This window comes from Leptodactylus fuscus, unplaced genomic scaffold (genome assembly GCF_031893055.1).
Source record: "Leptodactylus fuscus isolate aLepFus1 unplaced genomic scaffold, aLepFus1.hap2 HAP2_SCAFFOLD_40, whole genome shotgun sequence".
NCBI classification, from domain to species: Eukaryota; Metazoa; Chordata; class Amphibia; order Anura; family Leptodactylidae; genus Leptodactylus; species Leptodactylus fuscus.
The window spans coordinates 272,958-294,001 of NW_027440423.1; the positions used below are offsets into that span (position 1 = coordinate 272,958).

General features: G+C 47.9%; 1 protein-coding gene across 1 annotated transcript in view; it reads left to right on the top strand.

Moving 5' to 3' along the window:
- MYCBPAP (MYCBP associated protein) overlaps positions 1-21,044 on the top strand; it is a 107,279-nt gene that overhangs the window by 30,793 nt on the left and 55,442 nt on the right. Inside the window, exons 5-12 of the mRNA XM_075261798.1 lie at positions 4,636-4,810; positions 10,456-10,571; positions 10,971-11,121; positions 11,217-11,326; positions 15,620-15,735; positions 15,813-15,921; positions 17,656-17,848; positions 20,674-20,861. Of these exons, the coding sequence (XP_075117899.1) occupies positions 4,636-4,810; positions 10,456-10,571; positions 10,971-11,121; positions 11,217-11,326; positions 15,620-15,735; positions 15,813-15,921; positions 17,656-17,848; positions 20,674-20,861 (1,158 nt within the window). The remainder of the gene's footprint in view (positions 1-4,635; positions 4,811-10,455; positions 10,572-10,970; positions 11,122-11,216; positions 11,327-15,619; positions 15,736-15,812; positions 15,922-17,655; positions 17,849-20,673; positions 20,862-21,044) is intronic.

The window sequence follows — 21,044 nt, forward strand, 5'->3', positions numbered from 1 at the left end:
ACATTGCCTATAGTATAGACTCTAACCATCCCGTGACAATGTATATGGGGTATACATGCTGTAGGATATATTAGGCCATGGCTGTATATGGGGTATACATGCTGTAGGATATATTAGGCCATGACTGTATATGGGGTATACATGCTGTAGGATATATTAGGCCATTGTATGTATATGGGGTATACATGCTGTAGGATATATTAGGCCATGGCTGTATATAGGGTATACGTGCTGTCGGATATATTAGGCCATGACTGTATATGGGATATACATGCTGTAGGATATATTAGGCCATGACTGTATATGGGGTATACATGCTGTAGGATATATTAGGCCATGACTGTATATGGAGTATACATGCTGTAGGATATATTAGGCCATTGTATGTATATGGGGTATACATGCTGTAGGATATATTAGGCCAGGACTGTATATGGGGTATACATGCTGTAGGATATATTAGGCCAGGACTGTATATGGGGTATACATGCTGTAGGATATATTAGGCCATGGCTGTATATAGGGTATACATGCTGTAGGATATATTAGGCCATTGTATGTATATGGGGTATACATGCTGTAGGATATATTAGGCCATGACTGTATATAGGGTATACATGCTGTAGGATATATTAGGCCATGGATGTATATGGGGTATACATGCTGTAGGATATATTAGGCCATGGATGTATATGGGGTATACATGCTGTAGGATATATTAGGCCATGACTGTATATGGGGTATACATGCTGTAGGATATATTAGGCCATGACTGTATATGGGGTATACATGCTGTAGGATATATTAGGCCTTGACTGTATATGGGGTATACATGCTGTAGGATATATTAGGCCATGACTGTATATGGGGTATACATGCTGTAGGATATGTTAGGCCATTGTATGTATATGGGGTATACATGCTGTAGGATATATTAGGCCATGGCTGTATATAGGGTATACGTGCTGTAGGATATATTAGGCCATGACTGTATATGGGGTATACATGCTGTAGGATATATTAGGCCATGACTGTATATGGGGTATACATGCTGTAGGATATATTAGGCCATGACTGTATATGGGGTATACATGCTGTAGGATATATTAGGCCATTGTATGTATATGGGGTATACATGCTGTAGGATATATTAGGCCATGGCTGTATATAGGGTATACGTGCTGTCGGATATATTAGGCCATGGATGTATATGGGGTATACATGCTGTAGGATATATTAGGCCATGGCTGTATATGGGATATACATGCTGTAGGATATATTAGGCCATGACTGTATATGGGGTATACATGCTGTAGGATATATTAGGCCATGGATGTATATGGGGTATACATGCTGTAGGATATATTAGGCCATGGCTGTATATGGGGTATACATGCTGTAGGATATATTAGGCCATGACTGTATATGGGGTATACATGCTGTCGGATATATTAGGCCATTGTATGTATATGGGGTATACATGCTGTAGGATATATTAGGCCAGGACTGTATATGGGGTATACATGCTGTAGGATATATTAGGCCATGGCTGTATATAGGGTATACATGCTGTAGGATATATTAGGCCATTGTATGTATATGGGGTATACATGCTGTAGGATATATTAGGCCATGACTGTATATAGGGTATACATGCTGTAGGATATATTAGGCCATGGATGTATATGGGGTATACATGCTGTAGGATATATTAGGCCATGGATGTATATGGGGTATACATGCTGTAGGATATATTAGGCCATGACTGTATATGGGGTATACATGCTGTAGGATATATTAGGCCATGACTGTATATGGGGTATACATGCTGTAGGATATATTAGGCCATGACTGTATATGGGGTATACATGCTGTAGGATATATTAGGCCATGGCTGTATATGGGGTATACATGCTGTAGGATATATTAGGCCATGACTGTATATGGGGTATACATGCTGTAGGATATATTAGGCCTTGACTGTATATGGGGTATACATGCTGTAGGATATATTAGGCCATGACTGTATATGGGGTATACATGCTGTAGGATATATTAGGCCATGACTGTATATGGGGTATACATGCTGTAGGATATATTAGGCCATGACTGTATATGGGATATACATGCTGTAGGATATATTAGGCCATGGCTGTATATGGGGTATACATGCTGTAGGATATATTAGGCCATGACTGTATATGGGGTATACATGCTGTAGGATATATTAGGCCTTGACTGTATATGGGGTATACATGCTGTAGGATATATTAGGCCATGACTGTATATGGGGTATACATGCTGTAGGATATATTAGGCCATGACTGTATATGGGGTATACATGCTGTAGGATATATTAGGCCATTGTATGTATATGGGGTATACATGCTGTAGGATATATTAGGCCATGGCTGTATATAGGTTATACGTGCTGTAGGATATATTAGGCCATGACTGTATATGGGGTATACATGCTGTAGGATATATTAGGCCATGACTGTATATGGGGTATACATGCTGTAGGATATATTAGGCCATGACTGTATATGGGGTATACATGCTGTAGGATATATTAGGCCATGACTGTATATGGGGTATACATGCTGTAGGATATATTAGGCCATGACTGTATATGGGGTATACATGCTGTAGGATATATTAGGCCATTGTATGTATATGGGGTATACATGCTGTAGGATATATTAGGCCATGGCTGTATATAGGGTATACGTGCTGTCGGATATATTAGGCCATGACTGTATATGGGATATACATGCTGTAGGATATATTAGGCCATGGCTGTATATAGGGTATACGTGCTGTCGGATATATTAGGCCATGACTGTATATGGGATATACATGCTGTAGGATATATTAGGCCATGGATGTATATGGGGTATACATGCTGTAGGATATATTAGGCCATGACTGTATATGGGGTATACATGCTGTAGGATATATTAGGCCATGGCTGTATATGGGGTGTACATGCTGTAGGATATATTAGGCCATGACTGTATATGGGGTATACATGCTGTAGGATATATTAGGCCATGACTGTATATGGGGTATACATGCTGTAGGATATATTAGGCCATGACTGTATATGGGATATACATGCTGTAGGATATATTAGGCCATTGTATGTATATGGGGTATACATGCTGTAGGATATATTAGCCCAGGACTGTATATGGGGTATACAAGCTGTAGAATATATTAGGCCATGACTGTATATGGGATATACATGCTGTAGGATATATTAGGCCATCACTGTATATGGGGTATACATGCTGTAGGATATATTAGGCCATGGCTGTATATGGGGTATACATGCTGTAGGATATATTAGGCCATTGTATGTATATGGGGTATACATGCTGTAGGATATATTAGGCCATGACTGTATATGGGGTATACATGCTGTAGGATATATTAGGCCATGACTGTATATGGGGTATACATGCTGTAGGATATATTAGGCCATGACTGTATATGGGGTATACATGCTGTAGGATATTTTAGGCCATGACTGTATATGGGGTATACATGCTGTAGGATATATTAGGCCATGACTGTATATGGGGTATACATGCTGTAGGATATATTAGGCCATGGCTGTATATGGGGTATACATGCTGTAGGATATATTAGGCCATGGCTGTATATGGGGTATACATGCTGTAGGATATATTAGGCCATGGATGTATATAGGGTATACGTGCTGTAGGATATATTAGGCCATGACTGTATATGGGGTATACATGCTGTAGGATATATTAGGCCATGACTGTATATGGGGTATACATGCTGTAGGATATATTAGGCCATGACTGTATATAGGGTATACATACTGTAGGATATATTAGGCCATGACTGTATATGGGATATACATGCTGTAGGATATATTAGGCCATGACTGTATATGGGGTATACATGCTGTAGGATATATTAGGCCATGACTGTATATGGGGTATACATACTGTAGGATATATTAGGCCATGGCTGTATATGGTGTATACATGCTGTAGGATATATTAGGCTATCACTGTATATAGGGTATACATGCTGTAGGATATATTTGGCCATGACTGTATATGGGGTATACATGCTGTAGGATATATTAGGCCATGGCTGTATATGGGATATACATGCTGTAGGATATATTTGGCCATGACTGTATATGGGGTATACATGCTGTAGGATATATTAGGCCATGACTTTATATGGGGTATACATGCTGTAGGATATATTAGGCCATGACTGTATATGGGATATACATGCTGTAGGATATATTAGGCCATGACTGTATATGGGGTATACATGCTGTAGGATATATTAGGCCATGACTGTATATGGGGTATACATACTGTAGGATATATTAGGCCATGGCTGTATATGGGATATACATGCTGTAGGATATATTTGGCCATGACTGTATATGGGGTATACATACTGTAGGATATATTAGGCCATGGCTGTATATGGGGTATACATGCTGTAGGATATATTAGGCCATGGCTGTATATGGGGTATACATGCTGTAGGATATATTAGGCCATGACTGTATATGGGATATACATGCTGTAGGATATATTTGGCCATGACTGTATATTTCCCGCTCTTGGTTGGTAGGTCGCCCAGCTGATACCGGATGCTCCACAGTTTGATGTTCTTGGAACGTATGATGGGGAGGGGAGGCTCCAGCAGAAGACAGAAGCCCCCAGCCCTCTGCAGAGGCAGGACAAGGCCCTCAGTAACTGGCAGTACCACATGAATCTGAGGACGCGCCAGCTGGAGGCGCTATCCTGTAAGTTGGACTGATGGATGGGTCATCACATATGATATTTACCAGTTTGTTTCCTGCAGGTTTGGTACAGACACAGCCTCTGTATATACAGGGTACAGTACAGCCTCTGTATATATAGGGTATAGTAAAGCCTCTGTATACTCTGTATATATCAGTACAGTACAGCCTCTGTATATATAGGGTATAGTACAGCCTCTGTATACTCTGTATATGTCAGTACAGTACAGCCGCTGTATACTCTGTATATGTCAGTACAGTACAGTCTCTGTATACTCTGTATATATCAGTACAGTACAGCCTCTGTATACTCTGTATATATCAGTACAGTACAGCCTCTGTATACTCTGTATATATCAGTACAGTACAGCCTCTGTATACTCTGTATATATCAGTACAGTACAGCCTCTGTATACTCTGTATATATCAGTACAGTACAGCCTCAGTATACTCTGTATATATCAGTACAGTACAGCCTCTGTATATACAGGGTACAGTACAGCCTCTGTATACTCTGTATATATCAGTACAGTACAGCCTCTGTATACTCTGTATATATTAGTACAGTACAGCCTCTGTATTTACAGGGTACAGTACAGCCTCGGTATACTCTGTATATATCAGTACAGTACAGCCTCTGTATATACAGGGTACAGTACAGCCTCTGTATACTCTGTATACACTCACCGGCCACTTTATTAGGTACACCTGTCCAACTGCTCGTTAACACTTAATTTCTAATCAGCCAATCACGTGGCGGCAACTCAGTGCATTTCGGCATGTAGACATGGTCAAGACAATCTCCTGCAGGTCAAACCGAGCATCAGTATGGGGGGGAAGAAAGGTGATTTGAGGGCCTTTGAACGTGGCATGGTTGTTGGTGCCAGAAGGGCTGGTCTGAGTATTTCAGAAACTGCTGATCTACTGGGATTTTCACGCACAACCATCTCTAGGGTTTACAGAGAATGGTCCGAAAAAGAAAAAACATCCAGTGAGCGGCAGTTCTGTGGGGGGCGGAAATGCGATGTTGATGCCAGAGGTCAGAGGAGAATGGCCAGACTGGTTCCAGCTGATAGAAAGGCAACAGTGACTCAAATAGCCACCCGTTACACCCAAGGTAGCCAGAAGAGCATCTCTGAACGCCGCACAGTACGTCCAACTTTGAGGCTACAGATGGGCTACAGCAGCAGAAGACCACACCGGGGGCCACTCCTTTCAGCTAAGAACAGGAAACTGAGGCTACAATTTGCACAAGCTCATCGAAATTGGACAATTGAAGATTGGAAAAACGTTGCCTGGTCTGATGAGTCTCGATTTCTGCTGCAACATTCGGATGGTAGGGTCAGAATTTGGCGTCAACAACATGAAAGCATGGATCCATCCTGCCTTGTATCGGTAACGGTTCAGGCTGCTGGTGGTGGTGTCATGGTGTGGGGAATATTTTCTTGGCACTCTTTGGGCCCCTTGGTACCAATTGAGCATCGTTGCAACGCCAAAGCCTACCTGAGTATTGTTGCTGACCATGTCCATCCCTTTATGAGCACAATGTACCCAACATCTGATGGCTACTTTCAGCAGGATAATGCAATGCCATGTCATAAAGCTGGAATCATCTCAGACTGGTTTCTTGAACATGACAATGAGTTCACTGTACTCCAATGGCCTCCACAGTCACCAGATCTCAATCCAATAGAGGAGCATCTTTGGGATGTGGTGGAACGGGAGATTCGCATCATGGATGTGCAGCCGACAAATCTGCGACTGCAACTGTGTGATGCCATCATGTCAATATGGAGCAAAATCTCTGAGGAATGCTTCCAGCACCTTGTTGTATCTATGCCACCAAGAATTGAGGCAGTTCTGAAGGCAAAAGGGGGTCCAACCTGTTACTAGCATGGTGTACCTAATAAAGTGGCCGATGAGTGTATATCAGTACAGTACAGCCTCTGTATATATCAGTACAGTACAGTACAGTCTCTGTATATACAGGGTACAGTACAGCCTCTGTATACTCTGTATATATCAGTACAGTACAGCCTCTGTATATATCAGTACAGTACAGTACAGCCTCTGTATATATAGGGTACAGTACAGCCTCTGTATACTCTGTATATATAGGGTACAGTACAGCCTCTGTATACTCTGTATATATCAGTACAGTACAGCCTCTATATATAGGGTACAGTACAGCCTCTGTATACTCTGTATATATATAGGGTACAGTACAGCCTCTGTATACTCTGCATATATCAGTTCGGTACAGCCTCTGTATATATAGGGTACAGTACAGCCTCTGTATACTCTGTATATATCAGTACAGTACAGCCTCTGTATACTCTGTATATATCAGTACAGTACAGCCTCTGTATACTCTGTATATGTCAGTACAGTACAGCCTCTGTATACTCTGTATATATCAGTACAGTACAGTCTCTGTATATACAGGGTACAGTACAGCCTCTGTATACTCTGTATATATCAGTACAGTACAGCCTCTGTATATCAGTACAGTACAGCCTCTGTATATATCAGTACAGTACAGCCTCTGTATATATCAGTACAGTACAGTACAGCCTCTGTATATATAGGGTACAGTACAGCCTCTGTATACTCTGTATATATAGGGTACAGTACAGCCTCTGTATACTCTGTATATATCAGTACAGTACAGCCTCTATATATAGGGTACAGTACAGCCTCTGTATACTCTGTATATATAGGGTACAGTACAGCCTCTGTATACTCTGCATATATCAGTACGGTACAGCCTCTGTATATATAGGGTACAGTACAGCCTCTGTATACTCTGTATATATCAGTACAGTACAGCCTCTGTATACTCTGTATATGTCAGTACAGTACAGCCTCTGTATACTCTGTATATATCAGTACAGTACAGTCTCTGTATATACAGGGTACAGTACAGCCTCTGTATACTCTGTATATATCAGTACAGTACAGCCTCTGTATATCAGTACAGTACAGCCTCTGTATATATCAGTACAGTACAGCCTCTGTATATATCAGTACAGTACAGTACAGCCTCTGTATATATAGGGTACAGTACAGCCTCTGTAAACTCTGTATATATAGGGTACAGTACAGCCTCTGTATACTCTGTATATATCAGTACAGTACAGCCTCTATATATAGGGTACAGTACAGCCTCTGTATACTCTGTATATATAGGGTACAGTACAGCCTCTGTATACTCTGCATATATCAGTACGGTACAGCCTCTGTATATATAGGGTACAGTACAGCCTCTGTATACTCTGTATATATCAGTACAGTACACCTCTGTATACTCTGTATATATCAGTACAGTACAGCCTCTGTATACTCTGTATATGTCAGTACAGTACAGCCTCTGTATATACAGGGTACAGTACAGCCTCTGTATACTCTGTATATGTCAGTACAGTACAGCCTCTGTATATATAGGGTACAGTACAGCCTCTGTATACTCTGTATATATCAGTACAGTACAGCCTCTGTCTATATCAGTACAGTACAGCCTCTGTATATACAGGGTACAGTACAGCCTCTGTATACTCTATATATATCAGTACAGTACAGCCTCTGTATATCAGTACAGTACAGCCTCTGTATATATCAGTACAGTACAGCCTCTGTATATATCAGTACAGTACAACCTCTGTATATATAGGGTACAGTACAGCCTCTGTATACTTCTTTATATATAGGGTACAGTACAGCCTCTGTATACTCTGTATATATCAGTACAGTACAGTCTCTATATATAGGGTACAGTACAGCCTCTGTATACTCTGTATATATAGGGTACAGTACAGCCTCTGTATACTCTATATATCAGTACAGTACAGCCTCTATATATAGGGTACAGTACAGCCTCTGTATATATCAGTACGGTACAGCCTCTGTATATATAGGGTACAGTACAGCCTCTGTATATATCAGTACAGTACAGCCTCTGTATATACAGGGTACAGTACAGCCTCTGTATACTCTGTATATGTCAGTACAGTACAGCGTCTGTATATATAGGGTACAGTACTGCCTCTGTATACTCTGTATATATCAGTACAGTACAGCCTCTGTATACTCTGTATATATCAGTACAGTACAGCCTCTGTATATACAGGGTACAGTACAGCCTCTGTATACTCTGTATATGTCAGTACAGTACAGCCTCTGTATATATAGGGTACAGTACAGCCTCTGTATACTCTGTATATATATATCAGTACAGTACAGCCTCTGTATATACAGGGTACAGTACAGCCTCTGTATACTGTGTATATGTCAGTACAGTACAGCCTCTGTATATATATAGGGTACAGTACAGCCTCTGTATACTCTCTCTCTCTCTCTCTCTCTCTATATATATATATATATATCAGTACAGTACAGCCTCTGTATATACAGGGTATAGCCTCTGTATACTCTGTATATACAGGGTACAGCCTCTGTATACTCTGTATATATCAGTACAGTACAGCCTCTGTATACTCTGTATATATCAGTATAGTACAGCCTCTGTATACTCTGTATATATCAGTACAGTACAGCCTCTGTATACTCTGTATATATATATCAGTACAGTACAGCCTCTGTATATACAGGGTACAGTACAGCCTCTGTATACTGTGTATATGTCAGTACAGTACAGCCTCTGTATATATATAGGGTACAGTACAGCCTCTGTATACTCTCTCTCTCTCTCTCTCTCTCTATATATATATATATATCAGTACAGTACAGCCTCTGTATATACAGGGTATAGCCTCTGTATACTCTGTATATACAGGGTACAGCCTCTGTATACTCTGTATATATCAGTACAGTACAGCCTCTGTATACTCTGTATATATCAGTATAGTACAGCCTCTGTATACTCTGTATATATCAGTACAGTAAGGTCCTATTAGAACTCTATATATCCTATATAGATCTATAATGGAATGTGCTTGTATACATTATATAGATTTCACTTTACATTCTTTGGAGGCCGTGGACACCTTTGTGATGGAAAACAATGTCAGAGTTTGCTGAGTTCGGGTTGTAGTATCGGCATCAGTGTCCAATCTTTCATCCTCATGTAGGTGACGGCCTTGTCTAGTGAGGATGCTACCCTCTCAGTAATACATGCGGGATGTGAGGAGGGTGCGCCCTGGATTCTCTCATGTATCAGCACAGCTTCAGTCCTGGACTCTTTCTGTAACCAATAGGGACACTACTCTTTACTGTGCTGTCAGACACTGATGCTGAGGTGTCTAGGATGCGGCCGCCTTCACTAGCTCTCGTCTCGCCTTGCACCTCCCATAACAGATCTTGCGCTTGTGTTGCCTGACACTGATGCTGACGTGGCTGCTGCTATATCTTGTGTGATTCCTCGTCCTGTCCTGTGTGATCTGACCTCCCTGATGACTTGGCTGCTCCTTCTCCTCCTTACCGCTGATATGTCTGACATTGAGAGAAGGATGGGGGAGGAGCAAAGAGCGCCGAGACATCCCGGAGGAGCAGGGACGGGCGCAGATATCTGGGATGTTCTTGTAGAATTATATTCTTAGTCATTTATTTTTGGGGAATCAGAACAATGTCCCTGCAGGTGGGTGAGGCGTTCTCCTATCTAACACTTGTATGTTGTGTCTGTGATGGGGCAGATCGGCTCGGCCGGCCCCGTCAGCGGCTTCTCATGAACGTTACTGAAGATTTCCGGCGAGTTCAGGAGGAACGAGATGTGATCGGGCGCTGTCTCCCTGCTCTGGAGAGGGGCAAGGTGGGTGCAGGGCTCGCGGTAGATGACGTAGCTGTAGGATGTCCACTATGGACTTTTATCACCTGTACGCAGGATATTTGCCAGGACCCCCCCCCCGACCACCACTAGAGGAGTCCTGGGCTCATTACCCCCCCCCCCCCCCCCCCCGACCACCACTAGAGGAGTCCTGAGCTCATTACCCCCCATTCTATGGCCGCCCTGTAGTCAGGTCCTTTCTCAGCCCCATACACATTGAGCAGATCGGTGACACACCTGCTTGACTACCAATCCATGAAACCTCCTCATCCCTGCAGTTGCACAATGGGGGGGGGGACGACCCTTATTGTGGGGTCAGAGGGGTTCCGATTACTGTACTCCGGATGAGACATACATTTCCGCTTCTACCTCTTTTATATGCAGGGTCAGTGCATGGGGAGTGAATTCTGGAACGTTCCTGAACGTATTGGAGACGAGCTGAGCGGCGTGACGCTGACCCTCCCTCAGTGTGAGCGGGGTTACCCCTTACCCCTTACTCACATAGGGAAGCCATGTAACATCCAGCAGGAGACCGGTGAGACAACTCTTCTTTACTGAGCGCAGCTCTTGGGTGTCCAGGCCATGTATATATATATATACTTCAGTCCTGTCATCTTCTTACCTCCGCAGGCTCAGCACAAAGACCCCCCGATCCCCCCGCCTGGGATAGAAGCGTATATCTCCAGCACCGCAAGGACAAACTCAGAGCTGTGATGGAGGAGCTGAACTTCACTAAACCAGTAAGTGGCCCCGGGGCCTTCTCTGCACCGCACACTCCCATCTTACCGAGTCCGGGAGTGGGGTCATCAACAATGATAATGGGGCTGAACTGTAACAACCCCCTTACTAAAGACCCCACATATTTCAGCATGGGGTAGTGACCCGGCCACTAGGAGGCGACACTAGGAGAATGAAGGCTGTTGGTTCGGCCTACCCAGTCTGTCCCCTCTCCCAGGCAGTTTTAGACGCAGTGTCTTAGGAGGCCGTCACCTCCTGACTCCGGGCTTTCTGTCTTGAGGGTCAGGGGGTCGTCAGCATATACACCACACCAGTCACACCCCCCTATAATAGAGCGCCTCCCTGGTCACCCAGTCCCTGTCCCTTACTTCCTGGAGATTCTGCTGATGACACCCAATTATACACATCTTCCCGTGACATCACCCCTCCACTCATACAGAACCCCAGTGACTGTCTCTCTGCTGTCTCTAATATCATGTCCTCGCTCTGACACTAAATCTCTCCAAGACTGAACTACTACTGTTTCCACCATCTAACAGATCTGTCCCTGATATATCCATTGCAGTCTCAGGCCTTACTATAACTCCTAGGCAGCATGCCCGCTGCCTCGGGGTCATGTGTGACGCAGACCTTTCCTTCACCCCTCATATTGAATCACTCGCACGCTCATGTCACCTCCACCTCAAAAACATCTCCAGAATACACCCTTTCCTTACCAGAGATACACTAAAGACACTTATTGTCTCTCTGATTCATTCTCGCCTTGACTACTGTGACTCCTTACTAATCCGTCTTCCCCTCACTAAACTCTCCCCTCTACAATCTATTCTGAATGCAGCGGCCAGGCTCATCTATCAGGCTAGACGCTACAGCGATGCCTCCGGTCTGTGCCGGTCAGTACAGCGAGGCCTCCGGTCTGTGCCGGTCACTACAGCGAGGCCTCCGGTCTGTGCCGGTCACTACAGCGAGGCCTCCGGTCTGTGCCGGTCACTACAGCGAGGCCTCCGGTCTGTGCCGGTCACTACAGCGAGGCCTCCGGTCTGTGCCGGTCACTACAGCGAGGCCTCCGGTCTGTGCCGGTCACTACAGCGAGGCCTCCGGTCTGTGCCAGTCACTACAGCGAGGCCTCCGGTCTGTGCCGGTCACTACAGCGAGGCCTCCGGTCTGTGCCGGTCACTACAGCGAGGTCACTACAGCGAGGCCTCCGGTCTGTGCCGGTCACTACAGCGAGGCCTCCGGTCTGTGCCGGTCACTACAGCGAGGCCTCCGGTCTGTGCCGGTCACTACAGCGAGGCCTCCGGTCTGTGCCGGTCACTACAGCGAGGCCGCCGGTCTGTGCCGGTCACTACAGCGAGGCCTCCGGTCTGTGCCGGTCACTACAGCGAGGCCTCCGGTCTGTGCCGGTCACTACAGCGAGGCCTCCGGTCTGTGCCGGTCACTACAGCGAGGCCTCCGGTCTGTGCCGGTCACTACAGCGAGGCCTCCGGTCTGTGCCGGTCACTACAGCGAGGCCTCCGGTCTGTGCCGGTCACTACAGCGAGGCCTCCGGTCTGTGCCGGTCACTACAGCGAGGCCGCCGGTCTGTGCCGGTCACTACAGCGAGGCCTCCGGTTTGTGCCGGTCACTACAGCGAGGCCTCCGGTCTGTGCCGGTCACTACAGCGAGGCCTCCGGTCTGTGCCGGTCACTACAGCGAGGCCTCCGGTCTGTGCCGGTCACTACAGCGAGGCCTCCGGTCTGTGCCGGTCACTACAGCGAGGTCTCCGGTCTGTGCCGGTCACTACAGCGAGGCCGCCGGTCTGTGCCGGTCACTACAGCGAGGCCTCCGGTCTGTGCCGGTCACTACAGCGAGGCCTCCGGTCTGTGCCGGTTACTACAGCGAGGCCTCCGGTCTGTGCCGGTCACTACAGCGAGGTCTCCGGTCTGTGCCGGTCACTACAGCGAGGCCTCCGGTCTGTGCCGGTCACTACAGCGAGGCCTCCGGTCTGTGCCGGTCACTACAGCGAGGCCTCCGGTCTGTGCCGGTCACTACAGCGAGGCCTCCGGTCTGTGCCGGTCACTACAGCGAGGCCTCCGGTCTGTGCCGGTCACTACAGCGAGGCCTCCGGTCTGTGCCGGTCACTACAGCGAGGCCGCCGGTCTGTGCCGGTCACTACAGCGAGGCCTACGGTCTGTGCCGGTCACTACAGCGAGGCCTCCGGTCTGTGCCGGTCACTACAGCGAGGCCTCCGGTCTGCGCCGGTCACTACAGCGAGGCCTCCGGTCTGCGCCGGTCACTACAGCGAGACCTCCGGTCTGTGCCGGTCACTACAGCGAGGTCTCAGGTCTGTGCCGGTCACTACAGCGAGGCCTCCGGTCTGTGCCGGTCACTACAGCGAGGCCTCCGGTCTGTGCCGGTCACTACAGCGAGGCCTCCGGTCTGTGCCGGTCACTACAGCGAGGCCTCCGGTCTGTGCCGGTCACTACAGCGAGGCCTCCGGTCTGTGCCGGTCACTACAGCGAGGCCTCCGGTCTGTGCCGGTCACTACAGCGAGGCCTCCGGTCTGTGCCGGTCACTACAGCGAGGCCTCCGGTCTGTGCCGGTCACTACAGCGAGGCCTCCGGTCTGTGCCGGTCACTACAGCGAGGCCTCCGGTCTGTGCCGGTCACTACAGCGAGGCCTCCGGTCTGTGCCGGTCACTACAGCGAGGCCTCCGGTCTGTGCCGGTCACTACAGCGAGGCCTCCGGTCTGTGCCGGTTACTACAGCGAGGCCTCCGGTCTGTGCCGGTCACTACAGCGAGGCCTCCGGTCTGTGCCGGTCACTACAGCGAGGCCTCCGGTCTGTGCCGGTCACTACAGCGAGGCCTCCGGTCTGTGCCGGTCACTACAGCGAGGCCTCCGGTCTGTGCCGGTCACTACAGCGAGGCCTCCGGTCTGTGCCGGTTACTACAGCGAGGCCTCCGGTCTGTGCCGGTCACTACAGCGAGGCCTCCGGTCTGTGCCGGTCACTACAGCGAGGCCTCCGGTCTGTGCCGGTCACTACAGCGAGGCCTCCGGTCTGTGCCGGTTACTACAGCGAGGCCTCCGGTCTGTGCCGGTCACTACAGCGAGGCCGCCGGTCTGTGCCGGTCACTACAGCGAGGCCGCCGGTCTGTGCCGGTCACTACAGCGAGGCCTCCGGTCTGTGCCGGTCACTACAGCGAGGTCTCCGGTCTGTGCCGGTCACTACAGCGAGGCCTTCTCCTGAGCTGCACCACTTCTCTGGAATGCTCTACCCCGGACAATCAGAGTAACTCCCCTGCGGCACCTGAAGACACCAGATAGGCCCTCGGCTTTAGGACCTCCCAAGGTGCCGCGTCCTCCCCATAAAGTCCTCTTCTGGTCGTCTCACTGGCGGTCACAGGTCTCAGCCTTTATTGTTTGGTCCTGGGTTTAGGGTTTGTTGGTGGTTCTTCGTTCCATATTCAGTGAGGGGTGTATAGACTATGAGGCGGAGCCCACAGCCTTCATTCTCCTAGTGTCGCCTCCTTGTGGCCGGGTCTATACCCCAATGTGAGTACAAAGGCCCCAACTTCCAAGCTAAACCCATTTTGTAGACTCGTCCGCTGCACTTTGTAGGAGTTAAAGCTTCTCCTGTTGTTTCGTGTGAACAGCTGCTACGTAGACGTCTATGTGTTTTCCTGGTAACAGACTACAGCGACGGCTCTGATCCCGCTCTGCTTGTCCTTCCGTCTGTCCCTACTTCTTAGTAAGATACAAATGCAAGGGAGAAATGTAAGGGATGAGAGCATCGGCCTGACGACACCGGGCTTGTACGCAGTTCTCCAGGTAGCTTCAGTTTAGCGGGATTGGAATATAGAGACGTCTTGTAAGAGCCGCCCCTGTCCGGACTACGGCACATCACTATAAGATTCGGGAGCAGAATCCCCTCCGGGTGAGGACGGATCCTCGGCCACAATTCTGCTCCATTAAAGACATTTCCCATAAGCCCTTTCCCCGCGGTGCGTTGTGTCTGGAGATGACGGAGCCAAGGAGATCACTAGGTGCGGGGTGACTGGTGGCCGACATGACCTGTGACCGGGGAGGGGGAGGGGAGCTGTGACCATCCTCAGGTATGTCCTCCTGTCTTCTCTACATATACAGTATACGCCATCATGCCGGCAATGATGCAGATGTGATCTCTACAGAACAGGAAGCCTCAGCTTGTGCTAATATTGTCGGATTCTTTGTAGCTGTAGATAGTGAGGTGTCACATAAATAATGACGCCATCTGTATCCTGGAATAGACCCCGCATACCCGCTGCCTGTTTTATAGGATATAGACGGCTTAGAAGTCATTGGGCGTGGACGTCCGTTTTCATCTGTATCTGCTGAACGTGTCCCACTAAGTGAGGAGCTGCAAGATACTCCGGCCAAAGATAAAGAGAATCAGTGAGTGTGTGCGGAGCGGGTGGCGGGTGTATCGGGGTGACATGTCTGACAGATTGTGCCCTGCCGCTCTCTTACAGGGATCCCCTCAGCAAGTTTCCAGATGTTGTTCAAGATTTTGTCCTGGGCCCCGCCCTGCTCTTCTGTGGTCAGCCGGCGGTCTGGGTAGAAAATCCTCTGTCCTACAGGGTAACGTAAGATATTACAGAACAGCTGCCAAAATAGAGAGGAAAGAAATAGAAGATACAGCGTGTAAGAAGATATTAAGGCCAAGTGATAGCACTGTGGGTGCAGAGGGTGCGGCTGCAGAGGGTGAAGGTGCAGAGGGTGCGGGGGCAGAGAGTGAAGGTACAGAGGGTGCGGGTGCAGAGGGTGAGGGGGCAGAGGGTGAAGGTGCAGAGGGTGAAGGTGCAGAGGGTGAAGATACAGAGGGTGAGGGTGCAGAGAGTGAAGGTACAGAGGGTGAAGGTGCAGAGGGTGCGGGGGCAGAGGGTGAAGATACAGAGGGTGAGGGTGCAGAGGGTGCAGAGGGTGAGGGTGCAGAGGGTGAAGGTGCAGAGGGTGAAGGTGCAGAGGGTGAAGGTGCAGAGGGTGAAGGTGCAGAGGGTGAGGGTGCAGAGGGTGAAGGTGCAGAGGGTGAAGGTGCAGAGGGTGAAGGTGCAGAGGGTGAAGGTACAGAGGGTGAGGGTGCAGAGGGTGAGGGTGCAGAGGGTGAAGGTGCAGAGGGTGAAGGTGCAGAGGGTGAAGGTGCAGAGGGGGTGAAGGTGCAGAGGGTGAAGGTGCAGAGGGTGAAGGTGCAGAGGGTGAAGGTGCGGGTGCAGAGGGTGAGGGGGCAGAGGGTGAGGGGGCAGAGGGTGAGGGGGCAGAGGGTGAAGGTGCAGAGGGTGAGGGTGCAGAGATTGAGGGTTCAGAGGGTGAGGGTGCAGAGGGTGAGGGGGCAGAGGGTGCAGAGGGTGAAGGTGCAGAGGGTGAGGGGGCAGAGGGTGAGGGTGCAGAGGGTGAGGGTGCAGAGGGTGAGGGGGCAGAGGGTGCGGGTGCAGAGGGTGAAGGTGCAGAGGGTGAGGGTGCAGAGAATGAGGGTGCGGGTGCAGAGGGTGAAGGTGCAGAGGGTGAGGGTGCAGAGGGTGAAGGTACAGAGTGTGCGGGTGCGGAGGGTGAAGGTACAGAGGGTGAGGGGGCAGAGGGTGAAGGTACAGAGTGTGCGGGTGCAGAGGGTGAAGGTGCTGAGGGTGAAGGTGCTGAGGGTGAGGGTGCAGCGGGTGAAGGTACAGAGGGTGAGGGTGCAGAGGGTGAGGGTGCAGAGGATGAAGGTACAGAGGGTGTGGGTGCAGAGGGTGAAGGTACAGAGGGTGAGGGTGCAGAGGGTGAAGGTACAGAGGGTGCGGGTGTAGAGGGTGAAGGTGCAGAGGGTGAAGGTACAGAGGGTGCGGGTTCAGAGGGTGCGGGTGCAGAGGGTGAAGGTGCAGAGGGTGAAGGTGCAGCGGGTGCAGAGGGTGCGGGTGCAGAGGGTGAAGGTGCTGAGGGTGAGGGTGCAGAGGGTGAGGGTGCAGAGGGTGAAGGTACAGAGTGTGCGGGTGCAGAGGGTGAAGGTACAGAGGGTGAGGGTGCAGCAGGTGAAGGTACAGAGGGTGCGGGTGCAGAGGGTGAGGGTGCAGAGGGTGCGGGTGCAGAGGGTGAAGGTATAGAGGGTGCGGGTGCAGAGGGTGAGGGTGAAGGTGCAGAGGGTGAGGGTGCAGAGAGTGAGGGTGCGGGTGCAGAGGGTGAAGGTGCAGAGGGTGCGGGTGCAGAGGGTCCAGGTACATTAGAGGCCCAGTATGGAGGGAGGAAACAGGTCCACTATAAATCTGGGTCTCCAGCACAATCTGACTGCTCCCGATTATTACAGACTGTGGCCGCCATCTTTCTACTTTTTTCCTATCACAGGACAAGGTCGGCATTTCTACAAGAATTACTTTTGAGGCCCTTGCTGGGGAAAAAGCGTCGTCATCACTAGAGGTGGTGAATAATGGAAGCGCAGCCATCTGGTATGAGTGGAGACGCTTACCGCAGCCCGCCAGTCTAGGAGATCGCCACAAAGAACCCCGAGTACAGCGATTCTACTTCAACACCAGCCCTGGTGAGACGTTCAGTGTGAGAGTGTAAGGAAAGCGTGTCAGTGTGTGCTGTACAATGTGTGAAGAGGTGACGGGCAGAGTGCTGGAGTCCCGCTAAATCTCCCCCAGACTCCTGACCTATGTGTGGTCCAGGGCGGGTCTGGAGTAGGTCTCAGCCCCAGGTGCAGGTCATAGGCTCAGTACTAGGCCATAAAAGGCTGCAGATCCTGGGAGGAGAGGAGGCGCCGGGGTCTGTCCTGACACTCAGAGTCTGCTAAGACTGTGCTGTGCGATTTTAGTTTACTTAGGTGGCTGATAGTAAGCCCCATGTACAGTTAGTACTTATTGTTTAGTTAGTGCTCGGACGAGCAGGGTTTTATTTGACATTCTTTTGCCTGAAGTTAAGGCTTGCTGTTTGCTACAGTTTTGTGTCCCTGTCTCTGACTGATTGGGTCCGCACCACTGCTGCTACCGAGATACCTCCTCCACACATAACATCACTGTGCATATTAACCCTGTACTGTGACGTCACTGTGTGTATTATCCTCTACTGTGACATCAAACATTGTGGAGCAAATAAACTAATAAAACGCTCCAGAATTCTGGCAGAAAAATGCCATACATGCCTTACATTTGTGCTCGTTGTCTGACAGGTGGGCGGGTCTTGTTGAAAAGGAGTGCAGCTTAATTTAAAACACTATGAACCAATAAAGTGCCCCAAAAATTGGACAGAAACTAAGTCAACAAATAAGTGATGTAAAGATAGACATGACAGTGTAAAGTGCAGCAAATTATCAAACTGCATCAGTGACTGTGATAAATCTGGTGTAGTATCAGTCACTGATAAATCTGTTGTAGTATCAGTGACTGTGATAAATCTGGTGTAGTATCAGTGACTGATAAATCTGTTGTAGTATCAGTGACTGTGATAAATCTGTTGTAGTATCAGTGACTGATAAATCTGGTGTAGAATCAGTCACTGATAAATCTGGTGTAGTATCAGTGACTGTGATAACTCTGGTGTAGTATCAGTGACTGTGATAAATCTGGAGTAGTATCAGTCACTGTGATAAATCTGGTGTAGTATCAGTGACTGTGATAGATCTGGTGTAGTATCAGTCACTGTGATTAATCTGGTGTAGTATCAGTCACTGTGATAAATCTGGTGTAGTATCTGTAACTGGAATAAATCTGGTGTAGTATCTGTCACTTGAATAAATCTGGTGTAGTATCAGTGACTGGGATAAATCTGGTGTAGTATCAGTCACTGGGATAGATCTGGTGTAGTATCGGTCACTGTGATAAATCTGGTGTAATCTGAGACACTGTGATAAATCTGGTGTAGTATCAGTGACTGTGATAAATCTGGTGTAGTATCAGTGACTGTGATAAATCTGGTGTAGTATCAGTGACTGTGATAACTCTGGTGTAGTATCAGTGACTGTGATAAATCTGGTGTAGTATCTGTCACTGGGATAAATCTGGTGTAGTATCAGTGACTGTGATAAATCTGGTGTAGAATCAGTCACTGGGATAAATCTGGTGTAGTATCAGTGACTGTGATAAATCTGGTGTAGTATCAGTCACTGGGATAGATCTGGTGTAGTATCGGTCACTGTGATAAATCTGGTGTAGTATCAGTCACTGTGATAAATCTGGTGTAGTATCAGTCACTGATAAATCTGGTGTAGTATCAGTGACTGTGATAAATCTGGTGTAGTATCAGTGACTGGGATTAATCTGGTGTAGTATCAGTCACTGTGATAAATGTGGTGTAGTATCAGTCACTGTGATAAATCTGGTGTAGTATCAGTGACTGTGATAAATCTGGAGTAGTATCAGTGACTGTGATAAATCTGGTGTAATCTCAGACACTGATAAATCTGGTGTAGTATCAGTCACTGATAAATCTGGTGTAGTATCAGTCACTGATAAATCTGGTGTAGTATCAGTGACTGTGATAAATCTGGTGTAGTATCAGTCACTGGGATAAATCTGGTGTAGTATCAGTCACTGGGATAGATCTGGTGTAGTATCAGTCACTGTGATAAATCTGGTGTAGTATCAGTGACTGTGATAGATCTGGTGTAGTATCAGTGACTGTGATAAATCTGGTGTATCAGTGACTGTGATAAATCTGGTGTAGTATCAGTGACTGTGATTAATCGGGTGTAGTATCAGTGACTGTGATAAATCTGGTGTAGTATCAGTGACTGTGATAAATCTGGTGTAGTATCAGTGACTGTGATAAATCTGGTGTAGTATCAGTGACTGTGATAAATCTGGTGTAGTATCAGTGACTGTGATAAATCTGGTGTAGTGTCAGTCACTGTGATAAATCTGGAGTAGTATCAGTCACTGTGATAAATCTGGTGTAGTATCAGTCACTGATAAATCTGGTGTAGTATCAGTGACTGTGATAAATCTGGTGTAGTATCAGTGACTGTGATAAATCTGGTGTAGTATCAGTGACTGTGATAAATCTGGTGTAGTATCAGTGACTGATAAATCTGGTGTAGTATCAGTGACTGTGATAAATCTGGTGTAGTATCAGTGACTGTGATAAATCTGGTGTAGTATCAGTGACTGGGATAAATCTGGTGTAGTGTCAGTCACTGTGATAAATCTGGAGTAGTATCAGTCACTGTGATAAATCTGGTGTAGTATCAGTCACTGGGATAAATCTGGTGTAGTATCAGTCACTGGGATAAATCTGGTGTAGTATCAGTCACTGGGATAAATCTGGTGTAGTATCAGTCACTGGGATAAATCTGGTGTAGTATCAGACTGTTTGGTGCAGTTTAGCTGCCCCGGTACTTGATCTTCTCATTTCCTTGTGCTCTTTCAGGGGTCCTCCTGCCCGGAGAAGCTCAGACCTTTCCCTTCCATTTCAAGTCCCCGAGTGCGGGAATATTCAGTGAGAGCTGGGAGTTCTGCACACACCCCGTGTTACTGGGCGGGGCGCTGATACAGGTGTCACTATGGGGGATATCTCTGTATGAAGACAAGACCGCTCCGCTGAGGGAGGCGCTGCAGGTAGGTGCAGAGATTGGGGTTGTTTATGGGGTACTCCGTCACTCCAGGGCTGTGGGGTTATAATGTGGGGTACTGGGTCACTCCAGGTGTGTGGGGTTATATGTGGGGTACTCCGTCACTCCAGGTGTGTGGGGTTATAATGTGGGGTACTCCGTCACTCCAGGGCTGTGGGGTTATAATGTG